Source organism: Neopelma chrysocephalum, unplaced genomic scaffold (assembly GCF_003984885.1).
Source record: "Neopelma chrysocephalum unplaced genomic scaffold, ASM398488v2 Primary Assembly neopelma1_25, whole genome shotgun sequence".
Classification (NCBI taxonomy): Eukaryota; Metazoa; Chordata; class Aves; order Passeriformes; family Pipridae; genus Neopelma; species Neopelma chrysocephalum.
This window is the reverse complement of record NW_020897694.1, coordinates 8,842,765-8,859,093: the sequence shown is the minus strand read 5'-3', so window position 1 is coordinate 8,859,093 and position 16,329 is coordinate 8,842,765. Positions and strand designations below refer to the sequence as shown.

Below are 16,329 nucleotides of genomic sequence, written 5' to 3'. Positions count from 1 at the left end.
TTTCTGAAAGTGAATATTATACCCATTGTCTACAGATAAGAAGTTCTGTGTAAAGATGGTTAGATCCTCCATTTTTCAGCAATACCACTTTTAAATTTTTATTGAACATTGTCTGGGATGTAAGATTACTCCGTTTTCAACAGTTTAGATTAAATTAAAATGTATTACTATCTAAAAGTAATGGAGGTCAATGGAAAGTATTGAACTGATGAAATTAGTTCATCTGATATGGTAAGTTCCTATTACACTTTTGCATGTAGCAAGACTGGAGGGAACATCCATCTTTACCCAGAATGGGCAGAAGATGAATAAAAAAAAGAAAAAGTATGCCAGTCACCTGAGCTTTTAAAGTGCAAGGGCACAACACATACAAGCAATGCATCTGTTGCTAAGATACTGAATATCATCAACAAGAGGCCATGGTGATGATTTTATGTTTGCTTTGGGACTTTCAGTAGCTCTTTGTTTTTTGTTTAACAACAGAGAATCCTAAAATATCTGCAATTTTGCTCATCCATCCAACACTTCAGTGGATTCAGGTTCAGTTTAGCTGCAGTTCTATAAATAAGAGACAAAGGTCTAAACAGAAAATACTTTATTAGCTCACGTGTTTCATGCTTTTGCCAAAACCAAGAAGCCTCTGTATCTTTTAACACGAAGATGAGATGGCTTGCTAATTATAATGTTCTCTTTTTAATAAGAAACCACAGTCAAAAGGAACTGATTTAATTTAAATGCAAAATTTTATGAATTGGGGACATCTGATCTGCTGATCAATAACTCTTTGGTCTATATAAAACAATCTTGCTATATTTAAGAATTCATTATTTCATTCCTCAACTTAAGCTACAGTTCACCTTTTAAGTTTTCTTCACTAAAAACAGTTCAACTCTTGTGTGAATCAAGTGCTCTGCAGTATCTGCATACCAGTGTAAATCACCAGTTGGAGAGAATTTCAGAATGTAAGATTAGTAATTAGAAACAAGGAAAGATGATTGAAACATCTTCAGATGCTAGAGACTTTCTGGGAAAAAAGGCAGCAATAATACATTAATGACCACTGGCTTGAATTATAACACTGAAAAAAATAAGTACAGTACTTGGGGAAAAAAATTCACGGACAAAGAAAGTTAAGCTAGGAAAGACTAACTATGCAGACCACAGATCTTTCACCATGAGAATTTTTTAACAGCAGGTTAGACAAACACTTGATAAAAACGGCTCAGGAATTCTTGAGTCTGAACAGCTGAGCAGCAGCAGGAGAACAGTGAGCCACATTTCCAAAACAGAGCTATGAACAGCAAACAAAAAATGGAGCTCCTACCCACGCACTATATATTAGAGCAAACTGGGCTGATGAGGTTGAAGCACACCAGACCCTATGCCTCAAGGTCCTTGGCAGACTCCAAGTTCTATCAATTTCCTAAACCACTTCAATTTTCTTTGCAGAAGTTTGGTTCCAATTTAGTCAGAATGTCATCTGTTCCTCACACTGGTTCTTTGCAATATATTCAGCAACAATTCCCTCAAGGCTTGTTTTCTGCTTATATCACCCAGTATTCTACTTTAGATTCTCATTTTATTGTTCTCTACAAAAATATACACTATCAGAACATAACAAATGCCTTGAGCTTTTTCATAGCAGTATTAGTATGGCTTCCAGGACCTCTTCTGGTATTTCTTATACCAACAATCACATGCTGCTCAACAAAGTACATTAGTAATTCCACTAAATCTATCCACTCCATCTAGAATTTACGGGCACTATTGGTTCATAATACAAATTTCAGGAGAGTTACAAAAAATTAAAAGTACAAGAGAAGCAAGTATCAGAGCCAACTGTTAAGCCAACAACTGCCAGTGTGCAAGAGTTTTGAAATTAAGACAGTAAAAACTGCAATCAAGCTACTTAGGTAAATCCACACTGCAGTTTAAAACTAAGCTACTTAGGTAGCTTGGTTTGGTAAAGAAGAGAAATGATAGAGACAACAGAAGTATTTGTATGACACTAATGTAAAAGCTCTTACTTAGATAAACACTTCCATGTGTACAATAAACTTGTGTGGGAGTTCAGATATAAAAAGATTTTAAAAAGAAAACACTTTTCTGATCACACGTCAGATACCTTCACTCCACACACGAAGAGTGCTGATTCAGTACGACATCTCTGGAATCAACATTTGGGGTTTTGTCTAAGAGATTTTGAGTTACAATTTTATTGTAAGAGTGTCATTAAACTTTGGCTGTCACAGAGGAAAGCTTTAATGCTCTCCTGCTACAAAGGAAAACACCACCATATTTAACAGGCAGCTGTAGTGAATTGAACAATCCCCTTCTGCAGATCTAGTTTTTACAATTACAAGTCAGCCACATTTTCCAGAAAGATTGTTACCATCTCTCTCATCACCCTTCTCCTCCTTCACACCTCTCACAGGAGTTCAGTCTGTTTCAAGGACCCAAGGCCCAGTTGCAAGAGCGTGCAGCTGTGTATCCTTGACTCACACACTGCAGAAACAGATAAGCTGAGAGGAGTGTAAGGAAAGCTACAGTGTACAACTGTGCAAGATAAGAAAGCTGAAATTTCAAAGAGAAGTAGCATCACTAGTAGCTCAAATATTCAAAAGAAAAAATATCAGTGTGGAAAGGTGTGACATCCTGAAGGGAAAAAAAGCAGTGCGTCAGCCAGTTTTGGTGGTGCCAGTGGCTCCAGTGGGCATTGGCATTCATTCCAGGGAGCAGCAGATACCAAACTTTCTCCTTCCTGACTGATGCCTCCTGGCCAGCAAAGTGTCTCACCAAAGTGCAGGCACATTTAGGCTGATACATCACTACAGTATAGCAATCTTTTGTGTATACCTGCCAAAAATAATGGCTTTATACTTTTAAGATGCATGTACCGGGTTGCAGAGTCTCTGCACACGGTTACATGTACCCTAAGCAACTCCAAAAGGACAGTACTAAAAGATGTTTTCACTTCAAGTCACTAAATATTCATTAAGCAAGGATACAGCAGATGTTCAGACTATGTCCATGCCCACATTTGCACTCCGAATCTCTGCCAGTTACCACAGTACTTAATGTCTGGGCCGTGCTGCTTCCTAGTTAGCACTGCAAGTCCCCTCCACATCCTCAGAGGCTTGGTAGGCACAATTCTGAGATCAACCATAAAGAACAAGGTCAGTGTGCCAGGGAAGGTAAGGTTTCAGGTCTTTGTGCGTTGTAAATGGCTTGAGTGTGGGATCATTAGATGCTACCTCTATTTCCATCAGTGGCCTGATGATTTAAGCTTCTTCAAGTAAAACCAACTACAATGTTAAACAGAAGTGTTCTGGTAGGTATTTGTCTCAACTAGTGGCCTGCCATTTCCCCTTTTGCTTAAGAACAGAAAGTTGCTACACAAGCAGCTTCTGTTCCAGTGCAGAACTGGTTAGTACTGACCCCTACTGATTAAAACATGCAGCTGGTGCTTGCAGGACAAGCCCTGTGACAGCCTCTCCAACATATCACCTTTACCAGAGGAGAAAAAGGAGCAGGCATTTAAAGACAGCCTCCTCTCGAATCCCTGCAACTTGAACTAGCATCACCCCGAGAAGCCAGGCTCACCACGATAACAGCTTGACCTGAAAAGTGCAGCAGCAATTAGCCAGGCTGTTACTTTGTTTGACTTCATTGTCAAGTGAAGTCTGTTCTCAGCTAGAAGTAGCAGCTCCAGTGCCTTCCAGGTCCCCACAGAGGCACACACTTGTGAGCTTACTCATTTCAACACCTTGCTGATACATCTGAAAGTTTGAGGAAAAGGACTTGGATTGAAACACAATATAATGTAGATTTTTTTTTTCCTATACATTGAAAGGCTCTTAGCAATTAGTCTTATGACAACAAATATTAGCTATAAATCATAATGAAGGTCTGGTCCTTGTCCTGTTCTGAATAGGTAAAGGAAATCATCTTCAGGTGCTGAAGGGTTTTGAGTATCCTGTATCTTATCTGGCCAGTGCTAGGTAAAACAAATTAGTGAAAATCAGTGCAAACAAAACTTGGCCTGTAAGTGAAATTTGTAGGATTATGCTGAAATCTGCCTTGTTTTTTTCCCCTCAAGAGAACTGACTACACCTGTTTTCATTCATATACGGGAGCTAGACTATGCATTTTGGGAAATGCTTCCTGTGAACACCTATGGCCAGAAATGTGTCTGTTACTGAAAGAGCTGTACAGTCTCTCTCCCATGCTGTTACTAAACTTGGTTGCAAAACTCAAAAGCAATAAGAGCTGGTAAATCCACACTGCAGTTTAAAAGCTACAGACAACCAGGTAGTAGTAGTGACAAACTACTTTACATTGAGGATGGCAGAGCACTGGAACAGGCTGCCCAGGGAGATTGTGGAATCTCCCTATCTGGCAATGTTCAAAACATACCTGGACGTGTTCTTGTGTAACCTGCACTAGGTGACCCTGCCTTGGCAGGGGCATTGGATTAGATGATCTCCAGAGGTCCCTTCCAACCATAACTATTCTGTGGTAACTCAAATTGCAGAAGAGTAAGCAGAGGTGCAACATATATATAAATGCAAGTCCACACAGCAAGTTATACTGCAGCTAGGTATTACAAATCTAAGACAAGTTTGTATAACAAGCTTCTGAAATGATTTAATTGTATTATAGCTGTTCTCTGAGTCAGCTTGTTGACACAGCAGTGATACTGAGAAGGAAAAGCAAAAATCACGAAAAGGCCTAACATTTTATTAATTTGTTTACACATGCCCAGTGACTAATTTTGAATGGAAATACCTCAATGGTAGGTACATACAGGTTAACATTATGCAGTAGGAAAAAAAAGAGTTTAACATTCCTTTCTCCACACTAGTCTTCTCCAGACCCTTTCTGCAGCCTCATAAAGGAGGCAGCAAAGGAGATACAGAGAAACAACAAGATGACCTGTATAAAGCTGACCAAGACATATTTGAAATAACTTAGACTTTGAATATTTAGCTAATCACATGGTGTTTTTTCCTACTGTGATTCATTAGTCATCTAAAAGAATTCTTTAGCCCATACCTTTACTGCAAAACATTAACAAGAAAGGGGAATCTGTGGAAGCCAGTTAATATAGACATGAATATGGCAACACCCAACTTAATTTTTTTCCCAGTGAAGTTAGACTGAAGTCACACCGCACGAGCTTTGGTTGTGAGACACTTGGGCCCCGGTGCAGCAAAGTAATAGCTCAATATCTGAACCGGGGCACAGGACGGACACTACCACAGAGCAATGCCGTGAGCACCAGGTACTCACCAGAGCTCCATCCACTGCGGATAGGCTCTCATACGTCTTCCACGCTTTCTCCCTCACGCTCTCCGACACTTTCAGGGCATCACAGAGCACGACGAAGTCAGCCTCTCCGATCTCGAGCCTACGAAAAGCACCAGACACCACCAGCGGTGACACGGTGCGGCGGACCGGCCGCACACCGGAGCGACGAGGGAACTCACACTACCCGCTGCCGGAGCCGCCCCGGGGTGACACCGCCCCACTCGGCGGCACAGCCCGGGAGGGGACACAGCCCGGACCCTCGGGCGCCGAGAGCCCCGAGGCGGTCCACCCGCCCCCCCAGCCGTCCCGCCGCGGCGGCTCCCGGCCCGAGTGGCGCTTACCGGGGGGTGGCGGGCGGCGCGGAGCCGCCGTCGGGGCTGGCACGCTGGCTCCTGGCGGCGCCCGCCCTGCGCGGGGGCTTAGGCGGCATCGCAGCTCCGGGCACCACCACTGAAGGGACCGCGTCTCCCGCTCCCGGCCCCCGCCCGCCGCCCGAACTTCTGTGCCGTCACTTCCGGGCCGCGCCCCCGCCCCGCCCCCGGGACAGCGGGAAATGCGTGAGGGATAAGGGGCGGCTTGGCCGGGCCGCCAGGGCCAGTCCCTCACACAACGACCACCGGGGCTGCCGGCGCTGGAGATCAGTCTGTGTCCCTCGGTCACCCCAGGGACGGCAGCCCAGCTGTGCCTGATACGTCAGGTACTCAACAAGCTGGCGGGGCAGTCGATACATCTTTTCCTAGACATGGGAAGAACCACAGACCTATATATAAAAATAAATAACTATATAGGTGCAGAGCAGAGCAGGATAGGAATTGCAAGTTCATTATGAGCGTTGGTTCAATAAGGCAAAGTGCCCTGTCCTGCACTTTGGCCACGACAACCCTATGCAGCGCTACAGGATGGGGGCAGAGTGGCTAGAGAGCTGCCCAGGAAAAGGACCTGTGGGTGCTGATCGACAGCTGCTGAATATGAGCCAGCAGTGTGCCCAGGTGGCCAAGGAGTCCAGTGGCATCCTGACCTGTATCAGCAATAGTGTGGCCATCAGGAGCAGGGAAGTGATTGTCCCCCTGTACTCGGCACTGGTGGGGTTACACTTTGAGTGCTGTGTCCAGTTCTGGGGCCCTCACTACAAGAAAGTCCAGAGAAGGGCAACGGATTTGGTGAAGGATCTGGAGCATGAGTCCTATGAGGAGTGTCTAAGGGAGCTGGGATTATTTAACCTGGAGAAGAGGAGGTTCAGGGGTGACTATATCACTCACTACACCTACCTGAAAGGAGGTTGTAGCCAGGTGTGGGTCAGCCTCTTTTCCCAAGCAACTAGTGACAGAATAAGAGGTCCTCAAGTTGTGCCAGGAGAGATTCAGGTTGGACATCAGGAAGAATTTCTTCACAGAAGGGGTTGTTAAAACATTGGGATGGGCTGCCCAGGGAGGTAGTGGAATCACCATCCCTGGAGGTGTTTAAGGAAAAGCTGGACGTGACACTTAGTGCCATGGTCTCGTTGACAAGGTGGTGATTAGTCAGAGGTTGCACTCTGTGGTCTTAGAGGTCTTTTCCAATGTAAATCATTCTCTGATCTCTCAATCTAACATTCATCCAAGTCCTCACTGAAATGTTACTATAGCACTGTGCATTAAAATTGTGCTTAATGTAAGACATTCAGTCTATGGGCATTCCCTGGATTTTAAGCCAATGAGATTCAAATCCCCAGTGCCCCGATTCACAGATCTGAAAAATCTATTTTGTTGTCTGCAGTTGCATACCCATGTTTAGAAGGCAGATCACTGTTGTAAACAAGCACCTTTATTTTCAGATTTGTATGATGACAACTTCTTAGAAAAAGGAAAAATATTTGTACACAGGGATTCTTACTACATGCACATATTTATCTGTTGCCTGTAAAGCAACTAGTTTTAGTGAGATTGCTGTCAAAACTCTGGATTTCAAAAAAACAAAACTGAACAAAACCCAAGATGAGTATTACTATGGTATACAGTTGAAATTCACTAGTATTTTTAAGATTCATACATTTTGTTAATTTTTTCAGGTTTTTCCTTTATATTCATTAACTTAAAACAGGAGAACAGACTGGTTTTCTGCTCTGTAATTAGAATTAAACCAATTACAGAAAAAAAAAAAAAATGGGATTTTTGGAGCAAATCAATGTACATAAATTCCAAACTAAATTTTTGAGTTGTAGACTGCCTTGGGATTTAGACATTCTGTATTATGAGCCTAGTCGGAAGGGAGAGCGGGGCAGTCCTGTGTGAGGTGCCACAGGTAAGCAGTGCGCCTGAAGATTCGTGGTAACACAGTGGAGGAAGGACATGGTCAGGGTGGATAACGGGGTTCCTTTAGAGTGACGGGGGTCCCAGCTAGGCTGGGACCTTGTAAGGCACCCCAGCCTTGGATGGGTACAGGGGCCAGAACTGTTGGTTTGTTTTGTTTGTCTGTCTGTTTCTAGCTTACCTGTGGCTACTGCCCAGGTTCAGCATGTTCTGGATATATTTGCTTTGCTCTGTTATGTCCTGAAAGTGTGGATAGGTCAAAGGGTTGTTCCTGGATTTCTCCTTCAGATTGTGTATAGGTATGTGTTAGTAAAGTAGGAAATGAAAGACTTGCCCAAATTGTTGTAACAGGTATGTAGCCTGTGTACCCCTATATGGTTGCGAGCTATGCTGGTGTTGGTTCATGCCTTCAGTAGGGTCACCCATGCCAGACAGGTCAAAACCGTAGGACCAGATACACTACGTTCTTGGGCAGGATGAGCTCGTTAGCCTTTTGGCAGTCATCCTAGGAGAAGGACAACTCTAATCTCAAACCCGGGTAGATGGAGCTCGCTTAGCCCTGTAAGGCCATCCATCTAAGAGAAGGTCACTCTAATCAAACCTACGTCCTGAGGACCTCGCTGCCACCGTCCAAGCTTGCTCGGCCCTGGCAGATGAACCTTAGGATTAAAGGGTGGGTTCAGTTCCGCGCATACTGCATCTCACCTAAAAAATCCATTGCGCAGGCTTGAAGGCTTTACCCACATGCAAAAAGTCCTGTAGCGACGGGCGAGGGTCGAAACGGTAGGTGAAAGGTGCACTGGGAGCCGCAGACCCAACCCTGCATGCAGGCGGTTCAGGATATTGGTCATTTGAGACTGACGGAGATGAGAGTCTCTTGGGGCAGCACCCTGAACGTCCAAGCAGCCTTTTCAAGGACAGCACTGCTTGCTCCACTCGGAGAGGGGCCTAGAAAAGGTGGCCTAAACAAAGCTCATCTCCACCTTCACCCGGTTGGTTAACCGCAGACCAACGGGCATCTTCTTCCAATGCGGTCGCACAAAGAACAAAAGACAAAGGCATGCACCTGCCTCCAAAGGTGTACCTAAATTAACTTTAGCATGTTGGAACATCAGAACCATGCTCGATTCTGCAGATAGCGGTCGTCCTGAGCGACGTTCTGCCCTAATTGCCCATGAACTGGCCCGTCTCAACATCAACATAGCTGCTCTCAGTGAAGTTCGCCTTCACGAGGAAGGCAGCCTCAGAGAACACGGTGCCGGTTACACACTCTTTTGGTCAGGTAAGCCCAGAACTGAAAAACATCTCTCAGGTGTCGGCTTCATGATCAAAAACTCTATTGTCCCTAAACTCGAAAATCTGCCGACAGGTCACTCTGACCGCATTATCTCCCTACGCCTTCCACTAAACAACAAGCATCACGTTGTCATCTTTAGTATATATGCCCCAACTCTCCAAGCTGACCCTGCTGAAAAAGATAAATTTTACACTGACCTGCGCTGCCTTACCCAAAAGGTACCAGCAGATGATAAGATCATTATCCTTGGTGATTTCAACGCCAGAGTAGGTAAAAATTTTGAAGCATGGAAAGGAATATTAGGCAAGCATGGTGTTGGAAACTGCAACGATAATGGTCGACTTCTGCTAGAATTCTGTGCGGAGCAACAGTTTACCATCACCAATACTATCTTTCAGCAGAAAAATAGTCTGAAGACAACCTGGATGCACCCCAGGTCTAAGCATTGGCACCTCATTGATTATGTCTTGGTGCGACGGAGAGATGTCCGCGATGTCCTCCATACCCGCGTGATGCCCAGCGCAGAATGCCAAACAGACCATCGGCTTGTGCGCTGTAAACTCAATTTCAATCTCAAATTCAAACCCAAAAGGGGCAGTATCCCAAGGAGAAGACTCCAAGTTAACGATCTCCAATCAGCCACAGTAAGAGAAAGATTCCAGGCAAACCTTCAAACTAAGCTTGATAACCATTCCACAGATTCTGCAGATTCCTCTCCTGAAACAATTTGGCAGCATATTAAAAGCAGCATCCTGCAATCCTCTGAAGAATCCTTAGGGTTCTCCCTCAAGAAGAACAAGGACTGGTTTGATGAAAATAATCAAGAAATCCAGGAATTGTTGAGGAAGAAGAGAACTGCCCACCAAGCACACCTTGCACTGCCATCCTGTCCCGCAAGAAAAATAGCCTTTCGTCTTGCATGCAGCAAGCTCCAACAGAAACTCCGTGACATCCAGAACAAGTGGTGGATCGATCTAGCTGCAAAAACTCAACTATGTGCAGATACAGGGGATCACAAAGGATTCTATGAGGCCCTGAAAACAGCATACGGGCCTACATACCAAGTCCAAAGCCCACTACTCACTGCAGATGGTCAAACGCTTCTGACAGATAAAACCTCCATTCTGAATCGATGGTCTGAACACTTTCAGACTCTTTTCAGTACCAACCGTGTAGTCCAAGACTCAGCAATTCAGTCCATCACACAACAACCAGTGAAGTATGAATTGGATACTGCTCCCACTTTAGGAGAAACCCTCAAGGCCATACAGCAGGTGAAAATCGGCAAGGCAGCTGGGGTTGATGGAATTCCACCTGAAGTCTGGAAACATGGGGGGCTTGCACTCCATGCTAAATTTCATGAGCTTGTGGTGCGCTGTTGGGAACTAGGCGAACTACCTTCAGACCTTCGTGATGCAGTCATCATCACCTTGTATAAGAAGAAAGGTACTAAATCAGGTACTCTGCTCTCCATTGCTGGCAAAATCTTGGCAAGAATACTTCTGAACAGACTAATACCCGCTGTAGCAGAAGATATTCTACCTGAAAGTCAGTGTGGCTTCAGAGCCAACAGGAGCACCACAGACATGATTTTTGTTCTCAGACAACTGCAAGAAAAGTGTAGGGAACAGAACAAAGGTCTCTATGTAACCTTTGTTGACCTCACCAAGGCTTTCGATACTGTGAGCAGAAAAGGTCTTTGGCAGATTTTGGAACGTTTAGGTTGTCCCCCCAAGTTCCTTAAAATGATCATCTCACTTCATGAGGATCAGCACGGCCAAGTCAGATATGGCAACACACTTTCTGAGCCTTTTCTAATAAAGAATGGTGTGAAACAAGGCTGCGTTCTCGCTCCTACCCTATTCACAGTCTTTTTCAGCATGATGCTCCAAAGGGCCACGGCAGACCTTGATGATCAGGATGGTATCTACATTCGATATCGTACTGATGGAAGCCTATTCAACCTAAGGCGACTAAAGGCCCACACTAAGACCCTAAACCATCTTGTCCGGGAGCTGCTTTACGCTGATGACGCCGCCCTTGTTGCCCACACAGAAGCAGCTCTGCAGCGTTTAACATCCTGCTTTGCAGATGCTGCTGAGCTCTTTGGGCTGGAAGTCAGCCTAAAGAAGACAGAAGTTCTCCATCAGCCTGCACCTCAGGAAGTCCCCCATCATCCCCACATCACCATTGGCCAGTCAGAACTCAAATCAGTCCAACAGTTTAATTACCTAGGCAGCCTCATCTCCTCGGATGGTAAGATTGATGGGGAGATAGACAATAGGTTAGCGAAGGCATATAGTGCTTTTGGAAAACTCCATAAAAGAGTATGGCGTAATAAACACTTGAAGAAAAGTACCAAGATCAGTGTTTACAGAGCCATAGTGCTGTCTACTCTTTTATATGGTTCCGAATCATGGGTCATCTACCGCCACCACCTGCGTCTCCTAGAACGCTTCCATCAACGCTGCCTCCGTACAATCCTAAACATCCACTGGTCAGATTATGTGACCAATACATCTGTTCTCGAACAGGCAGCAATCACAAGTATTGAGGCCATGTTACTAAGAACGCAACTGCGATGGGCAGGGCACGTCTCCAGGATGAAGGACCACCGCCTCCCTAAGATCCTGCTTTATGGTGAACTTGCCACCGGCTGCCGCAAGAGAGGAGCTCCGAAGAAAAGATACAAGGACTCCCTGAAGCAACAACTCAGCCTCGGGCATATTGACCACCATAACTGGTCTACTCTGGCCTCTAATCGGGAGGCCTGGAGACACACCATTTTTAACGCTGCTGATGCTTTTGAGAAAGCACGCAGGATCACCCTTGAGGAGAAAAGACAACGCAGAAAGAATCGAGCCTTGCAGAATATACCATCTAAGGAGTCTTTCTGCTGTGTCTTTTGCAACCGGACTTGCCTCTCTCGTATTGGCCTTTTTAGCCACCAGCGCGCTTGCAAGAAAAGTGGGTAGAGCCCTTCCCAAATCTTCGTTCGCGAAGCCTAGCCATGATGATGATGATTATGAGCCTAGTACAACTGTGGCAATACATTTTTCCTGCTCCTAAGCATATTTAAATACTTCCTGTAATCAGATGATATCAGTTGCTTTGGAAGGTTCGGAGTCTAGGACTGCCTGTCATCTACAGTTGAATCACAGACAATTAGACAGATTTACCAGTTTGGAAAAGTAAGCTAAAACCCTAAACCACAGGTGAGTCCACTGCCTTCTCCTCACAACTGGCTTTAAGAGGACGAAAGAATTTTAAGGGAGAGCAAAGCATCTCAGAAAACTTGGTCACAGCCAGTGGAGACCATCCCAGCTGTCAGCAAGAAGGAAACACACCCTCCTGGGTCACTTCCCTCACAGCTGCTTTAACGTGCTGTTAGAGCCAGGCCCTGGATCATCCAAATGATAGGCAAAGAATTTGTCTCTTGGCCCTCTGTGCCTTGCTCTTTTTAAGGAGTTCACAAACCAGCCTCTGTGTAAATACTAATTTTCTAAAATTGTTAGTATGCCAAGCACCTTCTCAAGTCAAATTTTATGCACTTTTTCATCAAGCAAGGCTCTTAGGGCTCCCCTCCATGAGCAGGTATAACCAAAATATAATCTCAGAATACTTAAAGTTACAACTAGAGGGAGAAGAAGGGAGGCAGGAGATCAATCAAGCAACAATAACCTTTAATTGTCCATCCTGGAGTCTCAGATGTAGAAACTACATCTGAACTGCAATAAGAAGAAACAAAATGTATGTATATACTTCCAAAGAAAGGCACGTGCTTGTGTAAAAACATACGTAAAGTTCTGCACTTTCCCCCTCCCTTGTTAGAGGCACTGATTTGAATGTTTTAATCCTGTATTTTAAAACTTCTTCTTTTAAATGGAACCTTTAGACTTTTCAATAAAATGACAAAGGAAAGAAGAAGATCAGCTCTGAGTGGGAAAAAGAAAAAAAGAAACAAAGGAAACACCGCAAGGTCAAATAAAGTATTAATGATCATCTTCTCATTTGACTTGACAATATCTAAATGTTTATTCTAAACATCTCGCTACAACTGCCTTTAAAGTGTAGGTCATAGACAGTTGGAAGTCTGTGAAACATCGCCCAGTCAGGCAGTCCTGACACATTGTTTCCAGCTGCTACAAAACCTTAGGTAATTTTATTATCTTAATTTTTTCACTTAAAACTGTTGCTATAGTTTCATGGCAATTGCCGGTGGGAATAGAAGCCATGATTTCACTGCAAATGAAACCAAGCCTAGACGCTTGCTGCTCCTTTAGTTTTCATAAAAATGAAATATTTGTGAGAGGAAAACTTGATTTAAGTACACCTCACGGTCTACCAAGACTAGCTGCTTATTCCTACATTATCACGGACCTCTATCACTGAAGTTGTTACAATTACAGTAAAATCAGTTCTTTTGGAGTTGCATGACAAAAATGTATGCACTAAAACCACCAAGTTGGGAGCCTCTGGATATTAGTGCAAGTACTAAATATTTGAAGAATTTTTGCTTGAATAAAGCCCATAGGCTGTAAAATTATTGGATTATAGATGTCTCCCTGAATCACACCATTTCCCTGTCTGTAACAGGCAGAATTAACCAGGGAGGGAACATAGCCTCTCCAGGTCAGCCTTTTCAGACAGCAGCCTCTAGCCCCCTGCCATCAGTGTCACCTGGAGCCCAGTTGTCCCTCTCAAAGCCCCAGCACAATTGCTAACAGGAGCGACAGACATGCTCCAACTCCCCGCGGGCCAACTTTGCTCCACCTGCTGCCCTATAGGCCCCAGGCCTCAAGAACTTCCCTGGAGCAGCACCTGGCACAACAGACAGACCTACGTGCTGGTCTTGCTTCAGGAGTGCCTCAGGGACACACTCAGGCCATGGTTTGAACAGGCCTTTTCCACTCCCCAGCATCACCTTTCCTGGTAACGCTGCCTTGAGATTACAGTGGCATCAGCTCTGCCCTGGAAGCTGAAAATGGTTTACTGGTGTAAGCCCAGACACATTCTGCCCCTGGAGGGTGCAGGGCATCCTGCGTCCTCTCTGCAGGGCAGTTCATTTTGGTTGGTACTGCCAACTGGTAATGAAATAAAGGTCAGCAAACCACAACCCTCTTATTGCTTGCAATTATACTGTCACAATGACCCCATCATGATCCCTCCCTTTCCGTACTGCTCAGTTCCAGGTTCTGCTTCCTCTCAAGATGCTCCGGCAAGGGAACACCCTGTCCTGCTGCTGGCGGTCTCCCCAGTGAGGATGTTTTCCATGCCACCGCTTCCAAGATTTCCTAAGCCCACAAGAAGCAGAATGCACTCTACTGGAAGTAGGTCTCAGGAATCAAATTAATCTTAACCAACAACCTGAAACCCAGTTGAAAATTAGCAACCGTAGCCTGTAGTGAACAGACATAGGCATTTCTCTGAACTAAACCAACCCATGATCTTGGTTTTTCCTTTTTAAGTGTGCCCAAGCTAATGACATTCTTTACTAAGCCATGGCAGTGAAACACCCTAATTAGGTGAAAACATTTGTGTATAGCATTCCAGAAAAACTCACAGTATGACAACAATACTATAGGCTCTATGTTGCTTCCTCCATAACAGTAAAATATCCTCCTACAACTAGAACATGCAATGTCAGTGAGAATACAGCTCTAATCTCTCTAAACCACAAGCTTCTGCTAACACTGACATGTCAGACTTCCATCCTCCTACCCAACCAGTATGAACAAAAGTATGTACACACCTTGCCAGACGTCAAGATAGCTGAACTCTTGCATTTCTGTCTTGCAGGCCTTAAGTATTTTTTTCATGCCAAAACTTGCCCCATGCATCTTTACTAAAGCTGCAAGACTTCAGCTAGAGGAGGGAGGACTTGGAGCTTTCATCATGGTCTGCAAGCCCAGATCAAACACATCGACTGGTCACAACAGCCCTACACAGGCAAAGACCAGCTGAATTTCATGAGGGTGTTTGGGACCCATGAGAGACCAACACAGCCCCCTCCACCAAATAAACACGGATGCATAGGTTAGTGATTTTGCTACGTCAGTGACAAAGTGTGTCTCAGCATTAATATTAATTTTCTTTCTTATAAGGAGTTTTAAAAATACTTGCAAAGATAATTGTCCAATGAAGTAATTTTTATACTAACCCTTTTCATTGGGCTAGAAACATGGTCTTCTTCAGAACAGCACAGCTATGTTTGTTTATTAGACTCTTAACTATCATTATACTTGTATTTATTATATTTATTTATTTATTTAAAAATAAAAAAAGCCCAAGCATCTCCTAGTTCTTTCCATGGATTCATTTCCCATGCTTCACGGACTTTGTCTAAGAGGGCAGAAGTTCCAGCATGAGCTTTTGCTGCACTCTGGGTGTTTTAGGTCATCTTCCCATACAAACTGCCTGGCATTTAATATGGCATTAGTACATGCTGGGAGCTTTCCCTTAGTATACACAAGTTTCTCCCTCTTTCTCCATGCTTATTTTCACACTACTAACCAAAGTAAATTTCCTTCCACCATCCAACAGGCTCAAAAGCTATGAAGGACACGGGCATGTGGCATCATCTTAGAAACCGCCTGTCTGTAAGAACAAATCTATTTCTCCCCCTGCTCCACCACCCTTTCAGTAGTGTCATTTGCTGGTGTCTCCATTAAAGGACACACCACAGATCACCAAGTTTGGCTGTTGAGTTTTATTTTGAAAACAAGCTAAAGACAATGTGAAGTTTGCTTAAAAATTAACAAGTTTCACGTTTAACTTATGGAAAATAGGAACAGTACACTCATGTAAAGGTAGTAAACATCCTTAAAAGTACTTCAGCGTGAATCTTGCGTCATACAGGGCTCCAAAGAATGCACCAATAATCTTGTCCTGACATAGACTTGACCTCTGTTGCAAGCACACAATTGCAACATCCTGAATGTCTGCACCTAAAGTTTTCCCAGCAGGTTTTCCAGCTTGCTTGCATCTATACTTAAGTGCAGCTATATAAATATACTTTATACATGAACATGTAACCTATATGTACGTTATTTGATGCTCATGACTTCCATGCACCATCAAAAATGGATTAAAAAGTCTGGCTTTTGGAAAACAGCAGTTATACTTTTCATTTTACATATAATGCACTTACACTAAGATTACACTGTAAATCAAGCCACACGTAGATGAAGAAAAAAAAGTATTGTGTATTTAGGAAGCTTCCTTTAAAACAAATTATTTTATCTCACACCAAACATTCACAATAGCAGGAAGCTGCATGATAGCATGTTTATAATTGTATAATAGCTCCAAAAACAGTAAAGCATCCTCCCACTATATTAAAAAAAGATCCTTTAAAAGATGAAAAATAAGATTAGTACAAAGCCTCTTAACTGAATTAACCTAAGACAAATTATTTGGTCACCTATGGCTCAT

The 16,329-nt window shown here is 43.9% G+C and overlaps 1 protein-coding gene across 1 annotated transcript in view; it reads right to left on the bottom strand.

The window, feature by feature from the left end:
• RB1 (RB transcriptional corepressor 1) overlaps window positions 1-5,776 on the bottom strand; it is a 70,773-nt gene extending 64,997 nt beyond the window's left edge. The window contains exons 1-2 of the mRNA XM_027674372.1: window positions 5,652-5,776; window positions 5,293-5,410 (exon numbers count right to left, since the gene is read on the bottom strand). Coding sequence (XP_027530173.1) covers window positions 5,293-5,410; window positions 5,652-5,740 — 207 coding nt within the window. The 5' untranslated portion in view covers window positions 5,741-5,776. The remainder of the gene's footprint in view (window positions 1-5,292; window positions 5,411-5,651) is intronic.
• Between the last annotated feature and the right edge of the window lie 10,553 nt (window positions 5,777-16,329).